Source organism: Octopus bimaculoides, chromosome 6 (assembly GCF_046866305.1).
Source record: "Octopus bimaculoides isolate indiv1 chromosome 6, ASM4686630v1, whole genome shotgun sequence".
Taxonomy (NCBI): Eukaryota; Metazoa; Mollusca; class Cephalopoda; order Octopoda; family Octopodidae; genus Octopus; species Octopus bimaculoides.
The window spans coordinates 113,864,478-113,888,871 of NC_142933.1; the positions used below are offsets into that span (position 1 = coordinate 113,864,478).

Genomic DNA, 24,394 nt, shown 5'->3' on the forward strand with positions numbered 1-24,394 from the left:
TGATGACCAAATCAGGCCAGTTTGATGATAAAACAAGTAAAATATTCTGGTTGAATATGACTAATTTAAATGTTAAAGGGTTAAAAAGAAATGAGGTAGCAAGGTTAGATCTCAGAATGATGGTTGTCCTAGACAAGATGACAAACGATTGAGAGATGTAATATGCTGTCCCCATTTCATGCAAAGAAAGAAAAAAAGTTATGATGATGATGAACATAAATACAGATCCAGCAAGCCTTTTTTTTAACCCATTAAATTTCACTACAACAACAGTGAATTTATAAAGAATTTGGTTCTGATTCCAGATGTCATTGGATACCAATATAGGTATGATGTTAAAGAAATCTGAAATCTATAAAGTTGATTTAGAAGGTTCAATTTTACGCACATCCCCACTTCCTTCAATTAACTAATCTATTTAGAGGTGGTAAATTTTCTTAAAAGAATAGAACCTTATCTATCATAATATTGTCATCCACCTTAGGAGTAGGATGAGGATTCAAATGAAAATTATGAAATAAATGTTACCTTTTCGTAAGCAGACGCAAACCCTTTCCGATTACAGCAATAGGGCATCTGATGTACTAAACCAACTTTGGGAGTGAGAGCACTCACCATATCAAGTAAGGTTTCAGGAGACACTGAAATAGATGAAGATAATAATAATAATAATAATAATAACAATAACAATAATAATAATCCTTTCTACCAAAGAAAGGAGCCTGAAATTTTGTGGGAGAGGACTAGTCGATTACATCGACCCCAGTGTTTCACTGGTACTTAATTTATCAACCCTGAAAGGATGAAAGGCAAAGTCAACCTCAAATGCAATTAAAATTAGAATGAAAGACAATCAAAATGCCACAAAGCATTTTGTCTGGTATGCTAACCATTCTGCCAGCTCACGTTATAATAATAATATTCATTAAACAAAAGAAAACAAAACTATCTGTACATTATAAATGTTAATTCTGATTCAGCTAGCAAGTCTCTTTTACTAGGTCAGCAGCTGTTGACTCAACAACAATAGACACAAGTGGCATAAAAAGTTAGCTAACAGATTGACACTTCAATTACTTTATTAACAAAAGACTTACGTAATGCAATATTCATTACTTTATCACTATCACTGATGTTATTGGTTTAATATTTAAATTTTTTAGAGAAGTTGACACAGAAAACACCACCAAGAGAAGAGAACTGTAAAATATAAACTTACTTCTCATACCGCTGTCATTGATAGCGATAAGATTGTACTTGGCATTGTCATAGGCAGCCACCATATTGTTGATCTTCCCGTTTGGACCCACATTTTTGGAACCTACAATTCAAATTTTGGGGAAAAAAATTAAAAACTACTAAAACTTTTTATCAAAAATTACCTTAATTATTAATTATGATTTTTGGAAACTTTGAATCTAAGTCCAAGAGTAACAATATAAAATCTTTTATCCTTTAATTTGTTTGTCATCCGACTACAGCCATGCTGGGATACTTGCCAAACATGGTTGCTTATCCTATTGACCTTTTTTGATGAATTGTGAAGTTACAGGGACATAAACTCATCAACACCTGTAGTCAAGTGGTGATGGACACACAAACATATGCAACTGGTTTCTTTCAGTTTTCATCTACCAAATCCCACTCACAAGGCTTGTCAGCCTGAGGCTATAGTAGAAGACACTTGCCCAAGGTGTCACGCAGTGGAACTGAACCCGGAACCATGTGGTTGGGAAACAAACTTACCACACAGCCACACTTTAGTCTATTAACTAAATAAACAAATAAATGAAATTTTTTGTATAATTTTATTCAAGTTGTGATTTTGCATTTTTCTAGCGTGCGCGCGCGTGTGTGTGTGTGTGTATATATGTATGTATGTAAAGAGAACAGCTAAAAAATTTTAATGACAGTATTACACAATATAGTCTAAATCACCATAAAGACTAGCTAAGAAAATTTCATTGAAGGTCTATAACCTAATATATATTAAGTCCCCATAGAGAAACTTCTCAGAAGAAACTAAGAAGCTTTTATTGAAAGTTGAGGAAAACAGCCAATCTGAGTTCCTCCACCCATCCAAAATCAATGCAAAACTAAAATAGACATATTTCACTTTGTTTGGAATGGTGTAAACTTTTGCTGAATTTTTTCAAGAAGAGCTCCAAGTAGTCAATATCTTTTGTACGTCTGATTAAACATATTATGTAACTATTTAATATATCTACTCCTTGAAGAGAGTGTCTACATGATGACTCAACCAGCTAAAAATAGTCAAATCTTGTTCATACCACAAACAATGGAAAGACATAAAGAGCAATGTTAGCGTATATAAAAGGACAGGTTGGTCATGTCTGGAATGCCTTTGATCATAGGTCTGCATGATCAAGACTGACTTGGAGTTAAACAACTTCATAATATCACAAAAAAATCCTCCTGATGATACATTTTGGAGTCTGAATAATTGAGCCAAGTGGGATGGGTTAGCACATGTCAAGGTTACACAGTACTTCTGAGTGGAGTGGAGGGTAACATTGGAATTTAGGTGAAGCAGAGACAGACAGACAGAATAGTTCCAGGTATACAGAGAGAAGACTGCAAGTGAGATATAATGGGAGACTGAGAGGCAGAACTAAAGTACCACCATAGCACTGCACTAATTTACTGTCTAGAGAGAGAGAGAGAGAGAGAGAGATGAGAATAGTGAGAGTTCTAAGTAGAATCACTATGCACAAGTCATTAAAAATAACCTCATAAAAGTTTCCAGTTATAGCTATCACAATCAAATATACAATTACGGTGCTATGGATACAGATCAATGTTTTTCAATAAGACCAACAGTATTACATTTATTTTTTACATTTCCCTTTCCCTAAATTAGACTAGTTAATAAAACATCCTATTCGGTTTAATGCAGTCAGTGAAATAATAATAATAATATTACCACCGTTACACTCCAAATCTGCATTTCTTCCTTGTAAACAACTATTAATTCCATTTCCATTTCTACTTGGTTTCTTTTATTTCCCAATCTTCAAAAGACTGTCTGCATTTATTTCTCAATTTCGATAAGTCTGCATCCACAATATCATTACTTGTAGTAGGTACTTAGAGCATCTGATGATTAATAACTACATGAACCTGTTTACAGAATTCATTTTCTTTGTGCCCAGCATCGCCTTTCTGGTACTTGTGCCGGTGACACGTGTAAAGACTTTCGAGCGAGATTGTTGCCAGTGCCGCTGGACTGGCTCTTGTGCAGGTGGCACATAAAATACACCATTCTGAGCGTGGCCGTTGCCAGTAAAGCCTGACTGGCCTTTGTGCCGGTGACATGTAAAAGCACCCACTACACTCTCGGAGTGGTTGGCGTTAGGAAGGGCATCCAGCAGTAGAAACTCTGCCAAATCAGATTGGAGCCTGGTGTTGCCATCTAGTTCACCAGTCCTCAGTCAAATCGTTCAACCCATGCTAGCATGGAAAGCGGACGTTAAACGATGATGATGACAATGTATATTCCACAAACACACACAGGCATGACTGTGATTAGAAGTTTGCTTCCCAACCACATGGTTCCAGATTCAGTCCCACTTGGGCAAGTGTCTTCTACTATAGCCTCAGGCTGACCAAAGCCTTGTGAGTGGATTTGGTAAATGGAAACTGAAAGAAACCTATCGTGTGTGTGTGTCCCATCACTGCTTGACAACTGGTGTTGGTGTGTTTACAACTCCGTAACTTAGCAGTTTGGCAAAAGAGACTGATAGAATAAGTACTAAGCTTAAAAACAAGTCCTTGAGTCGATTTGTTCAACTAAAACCTTTCAAGCATGGCCACATTCAAATGACTGAAATGTGTGTGTGTGTGTGTGTACACATTATAATGAAATTTCTATAAATTTACAATCCTATTTTCAGGTCACAGTTCCACATATACTGTTTTGTGAGTGGAACAGAACCAGGAAGCAGAAACATGTTATAAGTTATGAGTCATTTCAGCATAAAAGGTTTTGTTGATGTAAAAAAAAAAAAAAAAAAAAAAATTCATGCAGAAAAAAATACTTAAAGAAAACAATATTGTAACACACTTACATATAAAAAGTCTGCTATCAGCATTTGGATATTTTGCAATGAGGCTTTGAACAATAAAAATGGCTGGATCTTGTTCATTTTGAACACAAAATAAAAGTTCATACTGTAAAAAGAAGAAAAATAATACATCAGGTAATGGTGCAACATCAAAATGTCATGGCATGATGTAGCTTCTAGCTAAAATGCAGCTTACTGGTTTTATTACTATAATCCATTTTTGTAAATTTTACCTACTTGACAGGAAAGGTGTTGATTTCACTTAACGATTTTCAGAAATAAGCAAAATTTTAACAGTTATGTACAAGCAAGTTTTCAGTCCAGACAATAAAACATCTGATTTAAAATAGAAGCAGTTTTTGATGATTTTCTTTTTTAAATTATGGAGAGCAACTTCCAAACAGTATTTTACAATATACATACCAACATGTATGTGTGTGTGTGTGTGTGTGTGTGTGTGTGTGTGTGTGTGTGCATGCGCATGTGTGTGGAAAAGCTAAACACCAAAAATATGTGAATAGAAAAATAAGTTTATCCATATAAAAACAGGTTTACTGTGGAAGTTAACTTTATAATTTTGGTACAAAATTCTAAAACAAAATATTAAAATTTTTTTACAGCTAAAACCTATAAATTCTAATATCTATATGGGCTCTTGTCAAAAATAATTTACCAATAGTTGCTTTGTCTAATTTCAATTAAAAAAACTTTTGGTGCACACAAAAATGAAAATTAACCTTAAAATTAAGGAAAAAAGTTATCAGCCATGAGTAAAGGTTCCAAATCAGCCAGGTTTCATGAAAATTAGCCAAATAAACATTTTACATTCAGTTCCATATATTGTTGTACCAGCAATCAAACACTTCTGGTTATGAAACAAATATGCCAGTTCTTTACTTTAACAATACAGCTACCAATTCCAGAGTAATCTATACTAAGCTTTAATAAAACATCAATTATTATTAATCTCCCAAAAATTATATTTTCCCAATTCACCAAAACAAACATAATACAGTCAAATCAATAATCAATGATGAAATTAAAGACCTAAACAGTAAAGAGAACTTCTAAATATAACATAGCTATCTTAACATATAATCATAAATATATGGGAATATATGTGTGGGTGTGCACACAGCTGTTGCAAAGACTAGTTTTGAATCAATAGTTCCATAAAGTTAATGAAAAGGAGCAAGTAGAAATTATAGTCTATTTAAACATTGTGCTAATAACTGTGTCTACAATAGAGTAAAGAAGTTGAAGGGCTTTGTGAAAAGAGCTGAAAGAGTTTGACAGAAGTTTCAGGACACCATCAGATGCTATTCTTTTACTAGGTTCGATAGGGAAGGAGAGGCCAATAAATGAAAAGAACTGTATGTTTAGAGGTAAGAGTAAACAGCAGCTTTCTATGTGGGAGTCCAACCAGTAGAGTATATGGGTCAAAGAGTACCATAGAGAATTCAGCAAAACATAAAATACCCAGCAGCAGCTTAGCACATTGTGTAACTGTGTGCTGTGTATCAAATAATGTGCTTTGCTCTTTACATATTTAATATAAATTCTGCTTTGAATGGTTCTCATTTTGTAATAATGATTTCTTTCAGGCTATGATTATAATTTATCTGTCAGCAGCACAACTTCTGGTAAATTATTTAAGGAAAGTGGAGATAAAGAATTTGGTAGGTCATAGCTCAGTGGATTGATACGAATATCTGTTGCCTTGGATGTAGAAGTGAAATTAATTTACTGCTTTGAATAATCAAAATAAAACTGGAGAAGTTTTAATTGATTAGCAGGCTTGACAGACCTGTGGACTTGAGGCCACTATATTTTAATAATATAGTGATATACAACAGTAAGATCCATATAGGCCTTTACATTTAGATATCTACATGAATTGGTGAAACATTACCACTATGTGCCCTTTGTTGTCCCTAACCATTTTACATGCATATAGACACATGGGTAATTTTATAGGCATGGCTATATAGTTCAGAAGCTTGTTTACAACCACATTGTTGATTCAATATGCTGAAATATTAATCTACTGTTTAGGTTTTCTCACAGACTTCATAACCAAAGATATATCAATGTGTAATTAACAATATTCAGAAATATAGTAGAAGTTTTGCTATTAGACCTAAAGTGAGTCTAACCACCAGTACCTTAGATATTCCATACCAGTTTGTTTCCAATCAAAACTTTTTTCAGCTAATAGTTACAAAATCTAAAATATTTCAATATACTTATAGCTGTCTCATTTCTAAATAGTGAAGCTTAACAAATGAAACAATAAAATGTCCATCAGCTCAACAAGTTATAAAACTGAATTTTACAGCTATTTGTCTCTTCCAGAGGCTTTCAACATGGTCGATGTTTCATTTGAGACAAATTAGTCTATAACAGAAGAGCATAGTAGGAAATATATGTAAATATATATATATATATAAAAAAGCTAGGAATTTAGTGGTACTCTAAAATACTATCTTGATGTATTTTTAAGTTAGATGAATCTTGTCAATCATTAGAGTCACTAGTGATACTAAAAATTTTCTTATTTATTCAGTGTACCCAGAGAAAATCAACCAAATAGAGCCTCTCTCTCTCTCTCTCTCCCCCTAAGACAATATGAGCTCACAGTGTCATATTCATTAACCCTATATTGTTCTTCTACACAGTATCTGGATGTAGATAAGTGGACTTAGGCAGAATAAAAGATAAATGTTAGGATATGAACTGTTGACTCCCAAACTTGATAAAACATCTTTTAGTTCAATGCACCTAGCTAAATTGTCCAATACCCTGTATACCATAAGTACAATAAATAATATTCCCTGCACATGAAAATAATAGTTTAGCATATGTATGTAAATGGGATTATTTTACAAACAAACTTTTTATAATTTGTTTATTACAATTATCTTATAAAAATGCTTTCTGAACAATAAAAATTTGAACCATTTCAACAATCATTAAAGATAAAAATAACAACTACAAACACAAGCTTCAAAGCTATGCTTAAATCAGTATCATTGATGAGTCAACTTTGATCAATTACTGAAGTGACCTAAATTTCAGTTAAAAGGAGATGAAATTCAGTCAAAAACTAAACCTCAACCAAATTTGTTGACTCTATGAAGATTTATTCTAGAACTTATTGTGCAAATATTTATTACTCTATGTTCCTCATTAATTAACACAGCAGAGAAAAAATTGGTTTATCATATTCACATAAGAACAAATCTTGAGGAAAAGGAAACGAGATTTTGAGGGAAAAGCAACAGGATGCATGTGGTCATTTCTATAAAACAAAGGAATTAGATGGTTTAACTACAAAAATACCACAAAATAAATATCAATCAATACCCAGTAAAAGTATGCAAATTACTAAGTTTGTCAATATAATATTACATTCATAGCACAAGCACTGGATAAGTGGCTTGGCATTACATTAAAGTCCTTGCAGACTGATAGTTGTATTACTAGAGCCAACCCAAGAGGAAAAGGAAATATATTTCCTTATTGATTGCTGAGTATTTTACTTTAATAGTTTATGCAAATATCTGTTTACATCTGACTCATACACATAAGGTGTATATATATATATTTTTACACACACACACTAGTGGTTAAAACTTTAGTTTAATACAGTTTTGAATATCTTGAATTCGTATAACCTGCTACAGTACTAACCAAACACTGGACAACGATACACAGAACTAAACATACGAAGTGAACTGAATTCAACTGAACCATTTTCCAGTTACATTCTTTGAGATTGTATTGTCTACATTGGTTCACTATCCAATGTTGTAAGGACTTAAGTAAATAGGTTTCATAACTATGTATCCACAGTAGTGAAAATATATAGTCAGATACTATTCTTAATGTTAATCTTGGTAAGGAGTAGGGACAATGAAAAATGTTAAAGCTGCAATCTACACTAATTATAGAAAAGAATAATATTCTATAAATATATCAAACTAATTAATTTCCTTTGTTCATTTAATGTCTGTTTTCCATGCTAGCATGAGTTTGTGTGTATATATATATATATATATATGCACATGAATACATGTGTATATATACGTATATGTGTGTGTGTGTGTGTGTGTGTGTGTGTGTGTGTGTGTATGTATATATATATATAGATATTGACAAATTCCAATCCCCACATTTTCACACCTTCACACCTACATACGTTAAGATCACCAGCATTCTCTCACACACATGCACCTTCGTTTTGGGATCACTACTATTTTGTTATCTCCCCTTCTTAACTCTCCTGTGCAATCCTTCTGCCCAGCATTCGCCATGATAGATCGTTGACCACTACACATTTTTTTCTCTCCTTATTTCTTTCTGTGTTCCTTTCTGTTGAAGAGCTCAGGCTCAAAACATTAAAGACTTTCTCTATTCCCGAGCGTTATACTAACACATCCATTTGTTGTTTACAATACTTGTCTTCGTTTGTTATTTTTTCATTAATTCTCCCATATATATATAACATACACAATGACTCACTACATAACCTCAACCTCCACGATGACTCAATACATAACCTCCACGTAATAAAACAGCGGCTAACTAGTCCAACAGTATTGCTTTTTCTTGTATTCGTTGCTCCATTCTCCACATAAATATATATATGTTTATACAATACATATATATATATATATATATCTAGATATGTATATGTATTCATATACAAACATTTATATATGTGTGTATATATATATATATATATATATATATATATATATATATATATATATGCTTGTATGTATAGGGAATAATGCTGAGGCAAAAATCTACAACTAGATGCACTTCATATCACAAATACCTGCTTTCAAGCATGGGATTTTTTAATTTTATTTTATTCTAGAGGTCTTTGAAAGCACAAAGCAACCAGTCACGATGTCAACAAGGAATATCAACATCTGCACTGGTTCACTCAAGTGGTGGCAAAATGGAATATCAACATTCAAGCACATTCATTAACACATTGGCTTCTTGCCATTTCCATCTACCTAATACCCTCCAAAGGTAGCCCAGGGTTTTAACAGAAGACAGTCAAGGTGCCATGCTGTGGGATCGATGCCAAAGCCACATGGCTGCAAAGTAAACTTAACACACAGCCAAGCTACTTAAAAGATCTATGTTTAGTTTTTTAACTAGAGTATTTGAGCAAACATGCTTAGTAAACAAAAGAGAGAAGCATGAGATATTAGTGGAAGATCTTCTCTTCTCAGTACACATTTATTTATAAGGAAATATAAAATATACCTTACAAGAATTTTTTTTAAATCCCCAAAAATCAATTAGTTATATTGTATTCTTATATTCTTTTACTGATTTTCATCAATTGATTGGACATGCTGCTGTGTTGCCTTCAAGATTTTTTTTACTTAATCATACTGAACTTTGTATTTATTTCACTTTGGTACTTATGTTAGCAACATCTTGGAAACATAAATTAGAGGGGATTCTTAAGTCTTGTCTTGATAGAGACAACGTCTAGTGCCAGTGATACATCATCCAGCCAACGCTGTAAGGTTGGTGATAAGAAAGGCAGCCAGTTATAAATACCATTCTAAAAATAACATGACATATATAACAGAATTAGATTTTCTCTGATGTGATCCAAATCACAAAGGACTGCAAAGTGTGATATCAGCTAACCAATGCCAGCATGAAAACATGTAAAACACACGCAAAATTGTAGACTACCTCAGTTTCCACTGACAAAATTCCATTTATAAGAGATTGGTCAACCAAACACTAAAATAGAAGACCAAAGTGGTAAGGAAGACACTTGCTCATAGCACCACACAGTGAGATTGAAACTAGAACCATATGGTTATGAAGCAAACTTCTAAACCACAGTGTCATGAGATAAGGTTACACAATCCCTTTATCTGCCTATTCTCCCGACCAATTGATTTCAATTTGGCTTTCATGTTGGAGATGGTTAATTACCAAACTCCAACAGTCTTGTATTCAACAAGTCAGCTGCAATTCACAAACACACCAACATATATTCATTACCACTAAAAAAACATCCAAGCTATGATAATTTTTTTATTTTAAATACAACTTTTGCACAGAACTCATTTCTTTTGCCAGTCTATTAATCCTGGTTCTGAAGAAACCAAAATAAGGTGCTGAATAGTTTTAAATTACAAAACACAAACTGAAGACTTTGCTTTTTCTTACTTTATTTTCAATGTTTATGACATTCCTTAATTTAAAAAAAAAAAAAAAAAGAGGGTTTAAAAAAACATAGATGTGTGCTTTATAACTAGACAGCAACATTCTCGGTATGGAACTTTTCTTCTTACCTAGAATAACTACTATACAATAATTCTAGCACTATTTTGAGGTCAAAATTTGCGCAAAAGGAAATCCTTCTCTTATCACACCTTAATACAAAAGTGAATGGACAGTCAAGAAAAAGAGTCATTTTGTGTAATCAAAAAGTATGCATTAGCATTATAAAATGTCATTTTACAAAATTTAAAAAAGAAAGACAGAAAAGAGAAACAAAAACATTGACAATAATCAAATGTCATACTTACAAGAGGATAATTCAAATTGAAAAATGTTTCTAAATTACTGTAAAGATGAGGATCAACTCCAGTTAAGGGTTTAATTATGGACACACCCTGTAGGTCTTCAGGTGATGGTGGTTCATTGGGCCGATGTAGTCGCCATTTGCTGGAAGAAGACAAAACAGATTTATTAGTGTAAGAGATATAACAGCTAAAATTATACATGTCCTGATTTACCTTTTGTAAATTGGATGCTAATTAAAATGGGTATTTCCAGAAATACGATTTTTACTACCGTCACTATTATCCCTACTAGTTCAAGGAGATATGTAAATGGTTAGATACTTGTATTTTTTCGTTCTGCTAACAAGTAAGTCCCTATTTCTTTATCCTACAAGGAGCAGTGACCATTAGAGTAGTGGTAGAAACAGGAAAGAAGAGACAACCCATTTATGGGTTTAAAGATGCTGGAACTGGATAGGACATGTCCTCAGGTGAGATTGAGAACGTGATTGTATAATGTCACTAAAGTGGCAGCCTGGGGGTGGGGAAGAGCAGTAGAGCTGCCCTAAAACCACATGGTAAAGGACCATTGACAAGGAAAGGAGATGAGAAGGGTGGAGAAGCTGGAATGGGACTAGAATAGTGGCAGAGAACCAGAGATGGTTGGAGACATTATGTTACAGTCTTATGTACCTACTAGTACAGAGTACTAACTAACTAATATTCATTCAAACATTTGAATTTTCAAAATCTGATTTACAATGGATCAAAACTAAGCATCAAATATTTAGAGGAAAACAGTAAATGAATTAATCTGCTTACTGAAATTCAATGAGAAAGTGATGCAGTTTTATGAAAAACTAGCAACACCTCAAAAATAAGCTTAGTTAGTTTTTTTTTTAGAAACTATTATGAGAATTTAACTTCAAAGATTCTAAAACTACCTCAAAAATTATACAAATTATAATCATTAAAAAAAAAAAATCTAGATATCTGCAAGAATACAGAGGTTAGTTTTCATAGAACATTGGAATCATACATATGAAAGAAGCTATCCTAATCACTCATTTAGAAATAAACTTAATGAACAGCTTTCATTCTTCTAAATGTTGACTGGTCAATTTAGATAGTGTCATTCCACCCAGTCTCACTACATTGTGATCCTACTGTTATAGCAGCTTTGGTAATGTTTATATTTTCAAAATTAGGGTTCCTATTATTACATTAGAATGTTCCCCTTCATTTATATAAATATGACTGCCATCAAAATTTCATAGCAATTTTGTGAAAATGCACTCCACAAACAATTTCCTAAAAGCAATAAGACAGCATACTCCAAGACCATTATCAATACTGATAAATAAGACATTATACTCTGTGAGCTACCTATTCATACTGATAAAGCATCATTCTGTGACATGCCTATTTATATTGCTAAATAAGGACTTATTACTTTGAAATCATAATCAAAGATTACTTACAATATAAATGGGTATTTTTGTAAGCATCAGATAGATATCAAACCTCAAAACTTACAAATTACCCAAATTATAATACAAAATTTTGAATCTTTTGCCTATCCATTAATCCCGATTGCGAAAAAAATTAAAATCAGATCTTGAGTAGCTTTAAACTTTATGAAGTACAAATTGTAGATTTTTTTTTTTCCTGTTTTGTTTTCAATGCTTATGACATTCAATGATAAAAGGGAGGGGTCGTCTTTTTTCTTTTTTTTTAATTATCAAGTTTGTGCTTCATAAATAGATCCTAACCTATTTGGTACTCAACTTTATAATGGGTGTGGTATCTACTTTTCATCTCACCTAGAACAGCTAGTACACGTTAACTTCCAAGTTAACATTTGTTAATTAAAGTATATAAAAGATAGTTACACTGGAAGTAATTTATTATAATGGATTTCATGTTATGTCTGTACAGCATTATTAAGTATTGCACACGTGTAAAATAATATCAATAGAAACGTGTACAATAATAGGTGTATATTTTACTAGATTACGAGATTTTATAATACGGATTATCAATACAATTCGAAATAAATAAAAAAGAACAACTTGACCTATATCTATGCCAAACACAGATCCAATTCATAAGCTTAATATTAAGCTGTAGGTTTTGTATTATCAAGCAGAAATGATAAGTCCACCCTTTGACTATAGTGGATAAGTCAATCTTTAGGCAGACTAAATCGGTATTCTTACCAATAAGCATAAAACAATCTTAAGTGGGATATGAGAAAAAAAATTTTAATAAGTCACTTTGTTTTTATGAGTCCTCTATTGTCTCTATACTAATATCATAAAAACAATTTACATTAAAAAGGTTAGGCAAAAATGTGACCCAGAGAAATTACAGCTATATGTGTATCATATGTAAAAGGTTTGCTGTTTTGTTACAATTTTAGTTACAAGAAGCTTTAAAAGCAATGAAGTTATCTTTTAACATTAAAAGAAACTTAATAGATGTGGTTGCAACAATTATTTAAACAAACTAAAATTACTATTAGGAAAAAAATATATATATTTCTAGCATTAGCAAATGTTAAACTTATCAAATAAAAAGCCAACTTCCTAAGCAAAAAGTTTAGCTAATGTTTACTAGTATCACAAAGCTGTGATATTTTAAAAGTAGAATACATTAAAAATTTTACATGATTCAGGAAAAAATGTTTTGAATTTAAAAAAGAAAAATTCAATTACTCAACTTTAAATAAAGTCTAAAGCAATGGGTGATACATAAAGACAACCCCAGTATTTGAACTACTATTTCATATAACAAAGAAATGGCTTTAAAAAAGCAGTATCAAAGGTTTACTTACTATAAATTTCATATATGACAAGTCTATAAATATTAGTTTCTTTTCACAATAAAAGTGCCTTAAGGTTTTAAAAGAAATCTTAAAAGATTGTGTGTGTGTGTGTGTGTGTGTGTGTGTGTGTGTGTGTGTGTGTGTGTGTGTGTGTGCAATGTGCGCGCGTGCGCACAAGCTTGTGTTGTGTGTAGGCACACATTGATATAGATAAATGTGCACATATGAGTAAATGCACACATACACAGACCAATGCAGTGAAATGGAAAATTTCAGTACCAATAGCTATGGTCTATAAATCCATAACAACAATTAAAAATAGATATATTTCTAAGGACTTGAAACACAGACTGTTTTCTAACTTTTGGCTAGCACACAAAACAATTCAGCAACAATAGATGAATTAAGAGTTATTTTTTGTTTTTTGGGGTTTTTTTTCTTCCAGTTTAGGTATGAAGCTTTTACAATCACAAAAACAAAACCAAAAAAGAAAGAAAAGAATGAAATAGTGAGAGTCAAATCACCATAGCAACTATATATTCCGAACATTATTTTTAGCTTAACATAGCTACAAAGGCTTTTGTATTACTGCTTGTATTCAAAAATTAATAAAAGATAAAACTCAAACCAAAAGATGTTTTTAGATCAAGGTAATCAATATCATTTATACAACAGAGATAGCTGATGTAAGATTGAACACTAAGCCCTACTGTACACACAAGTTTTTGTGTTGAAGCTGTTTGATACTTGATGAGAAAGTCTACAGTACTGTATGATGACAAAAGTGGAATTAAGATGAATTGCAAAAAAAAAAAAAAAAAATGATCTGTTAAGAAAACAATGTCCTGTCAATGGAGACATAGGAGCACTGTCATGAAACATGGTATCTTAGGCATTTTAAACTTGGTGGTGCCCATCCCTTTGCCGGTCTGACCACAGATGATTTCTTCCAGAAGAGAAAAAGACTGACAAACAGAAAAGAGAAAATGATTCTGGTACTTTGCTGACCCAAAAGACTAAAACAAGATAACTGACTTCATAGTATAGAGGGCAAAATGATTACCACAAAGCTATTTGTCTGACTCTTTAGACTGCCAAATGGATATCCATATGCATCTTGGGAGTAATTTATTTTTCATTCATAATTCCTTCGGTAACTTCCACTAGAATAATTCTGTAGTAAAAACTAACAATGAAACTTTAGAAGGAAGACATGACACATGCAATTGGTATGTGCTTCATGAAAATTCCAAGAGCAGAACAAGTATTCTTTCATCTGTGCAATTCTCTCACCCGAATTAAGTCTAGGTTTGGCAGAAAGTCAAACCTGGGCTTAGTTTTTGATAGCTAAATGAAAATGTATTTGATTATGCACACGCACCCACACGTCCCACAGGGTGCATCGTAATTAGTCTTAGTGAGCTATTTTTCACCAGAAGTGTTCACCATATTCATAAATTTATGAACCGGGCAGCAACATAAGTCACAGAGTGAAATAAATAGGCAGAAAGAAGTGCTAATTTCTTTAAAGTCACAATTACAAAACATGGAAGGGCAGAAGTGATAGTAAATTTTAAAATAAAGGGGGCAAGTACACTTTTGCTGGTCTCAGCCAACAGACTATGGCCATGCTATAAAAACCATGCTTGAATGGAGGAAATGGATGTAAAAGCATTTAGTAAATTAGAATCTTCTTATATTTTATTGTTTATGAAATACAAACAAAAGAAAGACTATGTGAAGCATGAAACTGAAAAGTCATTCTATAATTATTCAGTTTCTCACTTTATACATTTATCTTTCCACTTACAAAGTAAGAAACTCAAAGTAATAATGGAGTGAATTGCTGAATGATGTGTAGTAAGAAGTTAGCTTCCCAGCCACACGATTCTGGGTTCAGTCCCAATGTGTGACACCTTGGGCATGTGTCTTCTACTATAGCCTCAGGCTAATCAAAGCCTTGTGAGTAGATTTGGTAAACAGAAACTGAAAGAAGCCCATCATATATATGTACCTGTGTGTGTGATTTTGTGTTTGTGTCCCTCACCAGAGCTTAACAACCAGTGTAGGTTTGTTTATGTTTCCATAACTTTGAAGTTCAGCAAAACAGGTCAATAGAATATGTATGGGGCTTTAAAAAATAAGTACTGGAATCAATTCAACAAAACCCTTCAAAACAGTGCCCCAGGATGGCTGTAGTCAAATGACTGAAACAAGATTATATATATAGCTAGAATAACCACATGGCTTCATGTTCTATATCACTGCATGGAACCTGGGGTAAGTGTCTTCTACTGACAAGAGGCTTGTGAATGGAATTGGTAGACAGAAAGCCCATTGTGTATATGTGTTTGTGTGTGAATGCTGAGATTCCACATCTTTGCTGGGCACCATCTGAGCAAAAATGTGATGTCATATTTCCCTTCTGTATCATTATGTTATACAGTTCTGAGCTTTTGAAGTATAGTAGAATATGAAAAAAATTCCTTCTTTGGAAAACTAGTAAGGATTGGCATTTGGAAGAGTGTTAGTCCATAAAATGCTGCCTCAAATATCCATGCAACCCATGCTGACATGAAAAAAAAAAAAAAAAAAAGACAAAAACAAACAAATGAATATATAAGAGAATTCATTTCACAAAAGCTTAAACATTTTTTTCACTTTACAGATATTAGAGTAAATCATCTTAACACCAGCTCCAGACACAAAAGTATAAATACTATCTCAACTTTAAAAGTCATGTATAAAATGTTAGCAGCACCAGTTCAAAGAGATAAATAGACTTATTTATTAGTAACAATAACAAATGTCACTTTTTGATTGACCTGCGTGTGCGCGCGCGTGCGTGCGTGCGTGCGTGTGTGTGTGTGTGCGCGTGCGTGCGTGCGTGCGCGTGTGCGTGTTGCTAATATGTGTAGCAGACATACAGAGGGAAACATTTCTGGAACAAATGACTTGCATACCTAAGTTGACTGTTATAACAACATACCTGCCAGTGTGTGTGTGTGTAAAAACTACAATGTGATAGAAACACTGATAAACTCCTGCTGACTTGAGTATATATGTAATACAATATCAAATAAATGCTTTATTATCTATTTTAAGGAAAACTATAACCTTTTCATATCAATTTGGAGTTGTATACAGCTATTTTCTCACCAATAAGTACAACCAACCTTGCTTGAGGCTGAGCTATCACTGTCAGGATTTGAATTTACAAGCTAGAATTCCTTTCATATTTATTCTTTTAGATGTTTCTGTCCCATATATTAAACATATTTAAAAAATTACTACTTTGTCCTATTTCTGAACTCAAAACCATTTCCTTCACAGTTTAAATCATTTCCTCCTCATTATACATCTGTTTTTACATGTTAATAAGGATTGAACAGGCCTGCTTCATCACAATGTTTCATAACTTTTTGAAGTCCCTTATTTTCTTTATTCTGAGGTCCAGCATTCTGAAATGAACCTTCAACATCTTCCCATGCTCCCATCCTAATTTTTTTTTTTTCCTTTTTATACCCCACCCCTCGCATCTCAAGAGCATATCAATGTAGGCTGGCTTGCTCTCTCTCTCTCTCTCTCTCAATGTAAGCATTGAAAATAATCAGTAATCAACATTATTTTATCTTTGATAACATTTATCTTGAGGACAAATAAATCCCAAAGGTTAAAATTTTTTTTTTAAATCACATAAATGTTTGATGTCAATGGTTACGCCTTTAAATTTACAAGATGAAAGGAAGTTTAAACAAAGAAAGTATACAACAAAATTTTAGGAAAACAATCCATTCATTGTAATAATTATGACTAATTAATAGCCAGCAACTCACACCTCTCTCATTGTCATTTGTACAATTGTTAGGGAGCTACAATTTCAAAAGTTATACAGACAACTAAATTCAGAATTCATATGCCTTAATGAAGCTGATTATTTTAAAATAGTGTGTGTTTGTATGCATGCGCACACAAACAAGCTTATACAACAAAAATATTACAGTAAAAAACCCAACAACAATCAGTTCACACTGAGGATTTCATTAATCAAAACATATACAGTAATCCCTCGACTATCGCGGGTATTATATTCCAAAACCTCCCACAGAAATAATTAAAATCTAAAAAAATATAAATACCTATTGGCCACAGAAACCCAGATATACTAAGGAGTCCACTATAAATTTAATGAATGCGCGATAGATGAATTGTGAGGGATTGGCAAGGGATTACTGTACAAATGCTTACTAAAGCAATAAATGTTTTGGAAAACCATGAAATATAGAGCTTATTAAGTTCTACATTCATTTGTCCAAAGTATACACAAGAGCCAATACTTGATGAGTAATGTTTAAAATCTGATTTCAGAATATTTACCTTCTGCCGAGGAAGGAGGTTATGTTTTCATTGGTGTTGGTTTGTCTGTCTGTATGCAAAATAACTCAAAAAGTTGTGAACAATATTTGATGAAACTTGCAGGAAAAGTTGGTAATGACACGAGGAACAGATGATTAAATTTTGATAGTGATCTGGGAATTTTTATGGATTCTTGAAGGATTTTTCATTTGTTATATTTACTTTACATGAAGTATTACAATGTTACGTTCTTTGATTATCTCCCTTGAAAACAAGTTTATTGTTTGCACATAACCTATGGTGGCATCGCTGTTTCAAAAGTTTATTAGTAATTTTACTCGCGTATCTATCTTAAAATGAGCTGCTTGGCGGAGGTCTGCGGAGGATGACATGACAGACCTTGACTATTGAGATTGACTCAAAAAGCTCAGGCTTTGCTCCCTCCACCGCAGCTGTGAGCTCTCTATCATTTGTATGATGTGGAAAATATGTCATCAACATTGCCCATCTTTAAAATTCGTCCAAGGCTTGGCTCCCATGCCATCCGTCCACTACAGAAATGTTGTATCATAACACTGTGACAGAACTATTTCACCTCAATTGGCCCAACTCTCTTTAACATCGTGCCAGACACACATAAAGGAGGAAAGTGACTTCATGGCATTCAAATGATCCCTAGATGATTACACCCAACAAATACCAGATAAGCCACCCACACCCAGATATGTCTCTGAAAACAATAACATTCTGCTTGAACGGGCTGCAGTTTCCCAGAGCTGACTGTGTATCTCTTACAGGTGGTGCTATTAAATTAGACATGGCCTGAGTCAACTTCGGGCGAAACTTATCGAAGTAATCTAATCTATGTTGTAAGCTTTTAATCAAAGCATGACAACGTGGGTAGAGGCTGATATCTTAACATTTCTGATGGTCTTAAGTATAAGAAAAATTATTAAAGATTTATATAGAAGTATTTTCAGAGTATGTCTATAAACCATTGTGTTTAGACCTGGTTTCTATCCTCAAACTGTTCCGTTTTGTAGATGCAATTTTTTTTTTTTTTTTTTTTTTAATAAAGCACTCCGAAATTAGAAAAATCAAAAATCTGCAACAATCTTGGTCCCATGAGTATCGGATAATGGATTTTCAACTGTGTAAAGAAACTGACTGTGGTGATCATAGTTTTGACGGTGATTGTGGTGAACGCAGAGATACAGTGTTGTTGATGACGATGGTTGAGATAAGTATGGGAGGAGGATAAAATAGTATCGGTGGTTATAAAGGTGACAGGAGCGGTGTGATGTGTGATGCTGAGGTGATGGTGGTAATAGTGTTAGTTGTGTGATGGTGGTATTGTAGTGGTTATACTGGTTGTGGTGGTGAAAGTGATTGTCAAGGTAACCGTCATGATAACGTTGATGATGGTGTATGTGGTTGAAGTGGAAGCAATGACAATGCTGCTGATGATGGTGGTTGTGGTCGTGGTGATAGTGGTAGGATAGCTGTGGTGGTGATTGTGATATGGTGGTCGTCGTCGTAGTCGTAGTGCTGCTCCTTCTGGTTTGATGGAGGTTTGACTCTCTGAGTGCTTTTCTAGTTTTGGCATAGTATGTGTTTTCAGCCAAATTAACTTTAGCTATATAATTGCTATCTTATCCAGACAATTTTATAATTCACCAGGAATTCCTTGTATTCAAAGAAATCTAAACCACTAAAATAATACATCAATCAAATTTGATGCACAAGCATTTAATTTTGGGAGTATTTATATTTTTATTTTACTTTAGTTGTCAAAGATAAAATGTCTTTCATCACACAACCCATATTATATCCACACACACACCCAATTTACACTAACCATTTCATATACTATCTCCCCACAACATTCTTCCTCTGGAAGTTCCTTGTACAAGTTTTCTCTGCAATCATCATCTTACAGTTGTTCAATAACAACTGCTACAATAACCACTTTCGGAGTAGACTGCAAAAACCAAGGATACAGCTTCTTCCTCCAGACCAAACCATTAAAAGAATAAAATAAAACTTTAGGCCTCACACCAAACTGGTGATTTTGTTGCTTTGAATTTCAATTTGAAACTCAAATAATATTGGCATGTAAAAGTCAAACTTCATAAGCTATTCTCCAATGCAAAAATAGTAAGAAGTATCGCAAGAAAAAAATTAACCACATATCGTTAGCATTAATAATTATGTTAACATCAGTACTGTAAATTTAATTACTGGTTTCCCAAACTAGTATTGATTGAATAGTCAGATATGTAAAAGCAATGAATGATTAAGCTTGTTAATTTTAATGTTCCTTAAATAAAAGCCCTTAATAATTGGTCTTTGAAGCAAGATCTAAATCTAACAAGAAAATCATTTTTCTATAGTGGTATTTTAGTGCATTAATTCTAACTTCTTAGTTACAGATCAATTTCAAACACAACAATGAATAGAAAAGTAACAGTTTTTTTTTATTCTAATCATATTATCAGTCTTTAGTAGAGAAAAAAAGCATATATTATTTTCATAAGAAAAACTGTTATAAAGATTTTTTAAAGCATTAACTCTTAATTGTTTCATCATTTGTTTTGTTTGTTTATTTTACTTCCATTATTCTATGCTAGCATGGATAAGATGTATATCTAAATGAAAGTATACATATGCAGCAAAATATAGAATCTAAAAAAAAATCCTATTAGAAAACACAATTGCTCTAACAGTAAATTATTTAAATTTCATTCTCTAAAGAAAAGCAATGAATCTAAATGCTACACTTTGGAATGTCAAAAGGGTTTTTGTTTTCTTTTATCAATTTTCTCTTTCCCATGTGCAACACCTACAGCAATGAGTGCCCAAGGCTGGACATTTCAAAACACTGAAGGTCTCCAATTGTATGTTATGTTGTAATTTCTGAAAACTACAATAAATATCTGAGCTATCACCAAAAGAGGAAAAAAAACAAAAAAAAAAACAGTAGCCCAAAAGTTCACTTTTAAGGAATTTAATGGCATTTAGAAGTTTGAATATATGCACAAATTAACGGTGTGGGAAGTGCCAAAATCTTACCATGAAAAAATGGCTTGAAAATTTCAGAGGAAAACAAAATGATTTTATCCATTCAAAGGAAGAAAAGGGGTTCAAGTGTGGATTTTATTCAAATTCTTTTTCTATTTTTTTTTTTTTTTGTAACTGTAGAAACATTGAAGATATTTTTTGATGCTATTAGAGAGTTTGTCCTAAAATTTGGTGAAATCTACTCCCCAAACCAGATTCATCAAGTTGAACAAGCCCATTGTTCTCATTCGCCTCGATGGGGTCCCATGTATAACCTAGTAACTTGTGCATGGTCAGTGTAATGCTGATCCAATTTAGGACTGTTCAAATGAGCAGATAAAGGCCAGCCCAGATACTTTGATAATGTTTAACATAGATGTGATCTTTCATATTATGGTTCTCAAAATACTGGCTGAATGCCAAAAAATCTGAACTTCCTGTGATCAGCTACTTTTATTCTTTAAATTTAATTTAACATACACAACATCACGACACTTTAGAAAGACACTGTCAACAAGCTCTTAAACACTATCATAACAATATTCTTGACCAAGTTATGATAAAAAAAATACTTGGTTAAAATTAAATCCATGATTACATTAGTCTAATAATTAAGTAGACCAATTTCTTATATTCTGTACACATGTTATTCATGAGAAACCAACAATGATAAACTAACTGAATTTTTATCCTAGAGTTATAAAGAATTGAAGCATTTTACCAATATTAAGTGAGTGACTATCATCATCATTGTCTGTACCAGTACAAACAAAATATAAACCCAATTCTATTTCAAAAGTCCTGTTCTGCAGGAATTACAAGAAGCATTCTATTCTAATATTCTACTTGCTGTTTAATGGTATCATTTGATTCTTTTTTTTTTTTTTAACTTGTTTCAGTCATTCTGATTGCAGCCATGTTAGAGAACTGCCGTAAAAGGATTTTTTTAGTCAAAGAAATTGACCGCAGGACTTATTCTATTAGTCTCTTTTGCCAAACTGATAAGTTATGGGGATGTAAACACAACAACAGTGGTTATCAAGTGACGGTGGAGGGACAAACACAAAGAGACACACATACATATGATGGGCTTTTAAAATTTTTGTTGACCAAATCCACTCACAAAGCTTTGGTCACTCCAAGGCTATTGTAGAAGACACTTGCCCAAGGTACCACACAGTGGAACAGAACCCAGAACTATGTGGTTGGGAAGCAAGCTTTTCAGCCACATGCATTCTTTTTGTAAAAACTGTTACAAATAACTACAACCATCCAACTGCAACATTCTTCTTTCAAAATTACTAGAGATACATTTGAATTGAATTTCTCTCTTACGACGACTGATATAAACATCAGAGTTTGTCTTTTTCTGCCTACCTGTATAGCTTGTTTATGTTACTACAGTACAAAAGAAAAAATAGATTATACACTTATTACAAAGTGTTGGCTTTTGTGCTAAACTACTGAATAACTTCAATGTGAAATCCAGATATATTTGTCTGTTCAATTTCCCTTTAATTTGTCAAACTGCAGTCCACAAAGTGTCAGAATAAAAAAAAAAAAAAAAAAAAACTGCTCAAATCTTCAAAATACGCTAATTTGGAGGTCAAAAATGGATTCTTGACAAAATTATAATTGAGAAAAATGTCCATGCTCTTACATGCCTGCTTTTCCCAAGAAAGTCTAAACTGTTTACAAAAGTCCATGAAATGGCTCTTTTTTGTTCACTGTATACAGGCATCAGTGATCATGGACTCCCATGTCTTCTTGTCCCAACTAAACTTAGTACTTTATTGGCCTGGTTCTTCTGAAGACAGCTGGAAAACCAATTACAAAAATTAGAACAACATTCTTCATATTTAGATACCCTCATTTCCAAGACAATTTTTAGCAAATTTTTGTCATAATTATGTGTCAAAAATTTGGTTTCTATCCATTAAAAATTACCATCATTATTATTAGAACTGTCATGTTGCCAAAGACAAGATTTGAGGAATTACTTGTACACCATTCTTGGCAATAGTATTTGCTAATTCTCCCCAGAACTTTTGTGCAATTGTAGTCAAGTTTTGTTTGTTATACATTTTAATGCTGGAATGCTAAGAGCCATTTGTGTGGAACTTACAATAATTTATGGTTAGGCTTCAAATATTTGGAGAGAGAGAGAGAGAGAGAGAGAGAGAGAGAGAGAGAGAGAGAGAGAGAGAGAGAGAGAGAGAGAGAGAGAGAGAGAGAGAGAGAGAGAGAGAGAGTGAGCGAGCGAGTGCGCGAGTGAGCGAGTGAGCGAGTGCGCGAGTGAGTGAGTGAGTGAGCGAGCGAGCGAGTGAGTGAGCGAGTGAGTGAGTGAGTGAGTGAGTGAGTGAGTGAGTGAGTGAGTGAGTGAGTGAGTGAGTGAGTGAGTGAGTGAGTGAGTGAGTGAGTGAGTGAGTGAGCGAGTGAGTGAGTGAGTGAGCGAGTGAGTGAGTGAGTGAGTGAGTGAGTGAGTGAGTGAGTGAGTGAGTGAGTGAGATCAAAAGTGCAAACACTGTTAAAGATGTTAACAGCCTTTGGTTGGTGCAAACAAATTTTTACGTATTTACATGTACACATTAGCAAGAATCTTATTGGCAACTTATCTCACAACAAACTGCTCTTTTAGTCAAGAGCCCATACTCATCCACCACATTGGAAGTAGCTTTTTCAGCAAACTCAGACACAGCTATTACACAGTATTGTTGTGCCAGCTTACATCAATTGCCAGAACATCTAACAGAGGTGGTGAAGACCATTTTTATGTTGGGAGGTCACAATGAAGTAGACATCTGACAAGGACACATTTAAAGGGTGGGGGGCTAAACCTATTATTTTATAAAATACAATTATTCATAGAAGCTCAAAACAAAAGCATCAAAAAAGTTTCAGAATAAATAGCCTTAACACTTTAGCATTCAGACTACTCTGTCAAATGTAATGCTTATTTGGTAGAGATGGACTATATGTAATCTGAACCTTTCCCCACCCCCTTATTTATTAATTTTTTTTTACGGAATCCCACGTTTTAGGCTATGGAGATTCCGATTCTGAAAAAAAATTTTTTGAAAAATTTCACCCCCCCCCCCACCAAGCAGGCTATTTACATGCTAGAAATAACCAAATTTCACAAAACTAGTGTTAGAGTTAGGTTTAGGGTTAGGGTCAGGGTTACGGTTAGGGTTAGGTTTACCCTGTGGATCTATATAAAAACCGGGGGGGGGGGGGGGGGGTCGAAATTTTGAAATTGAGATTTTTGAAAAAAATTTTCCAGAATCGGATTCTCCATGGTCTGAAACATAGGATTCCGTAAAAAAAAACAAAATTTAAAAGGGGGGGGGTATACCCAGATTACATATACTCCATCTCCACCGCTTATTTATTGAAATTGATTTGAATTAGTCATACATTACCTCATAGCTTTGAGATTTCAATGATGTGATTGTTCATTTTTAGAATAATAATACAAGTATGAGAGACTGGATATTGCCAGTTTAAAGATA

General features: G+C 33.3%; 1 protein-coding gene across 1 annotated transcript in view; it reads right to left on the minus strand.

Annotated features, from left to right (window-relative positions):
• LOC106867446 (ceramide glucosyltransferase) overlaps positions 1 to 24,394 on the minus strand; it is a 114,962-nt gene that overhangs the window by 22,175 nt on the left and 68,393 nt on the right. Inside the window, exons 2-5 of the mRNA XM_052968588.2 lie at positions 10,664 to 10,802; positions 4,089 to 4,191; positions 1,220 to 1,321; positions 529 to 641 (exon numbers count right to left, since the gene is read on the minus strand). Of these exons, the coding sequence (XP_052824548.1) occupies positions 529 to 641; positions 1,220 to 1,321; positions 4,089 to 4,191; positions 10,664 to 10,802 (457 nt within the window). The remainder of the gene's footprint in view (positions 1 to 528; positions 642 to 1,219; positions 1,322 to 4,088; positions 4,192 to 10,663; positions 10,803 to 24,394) is intronic.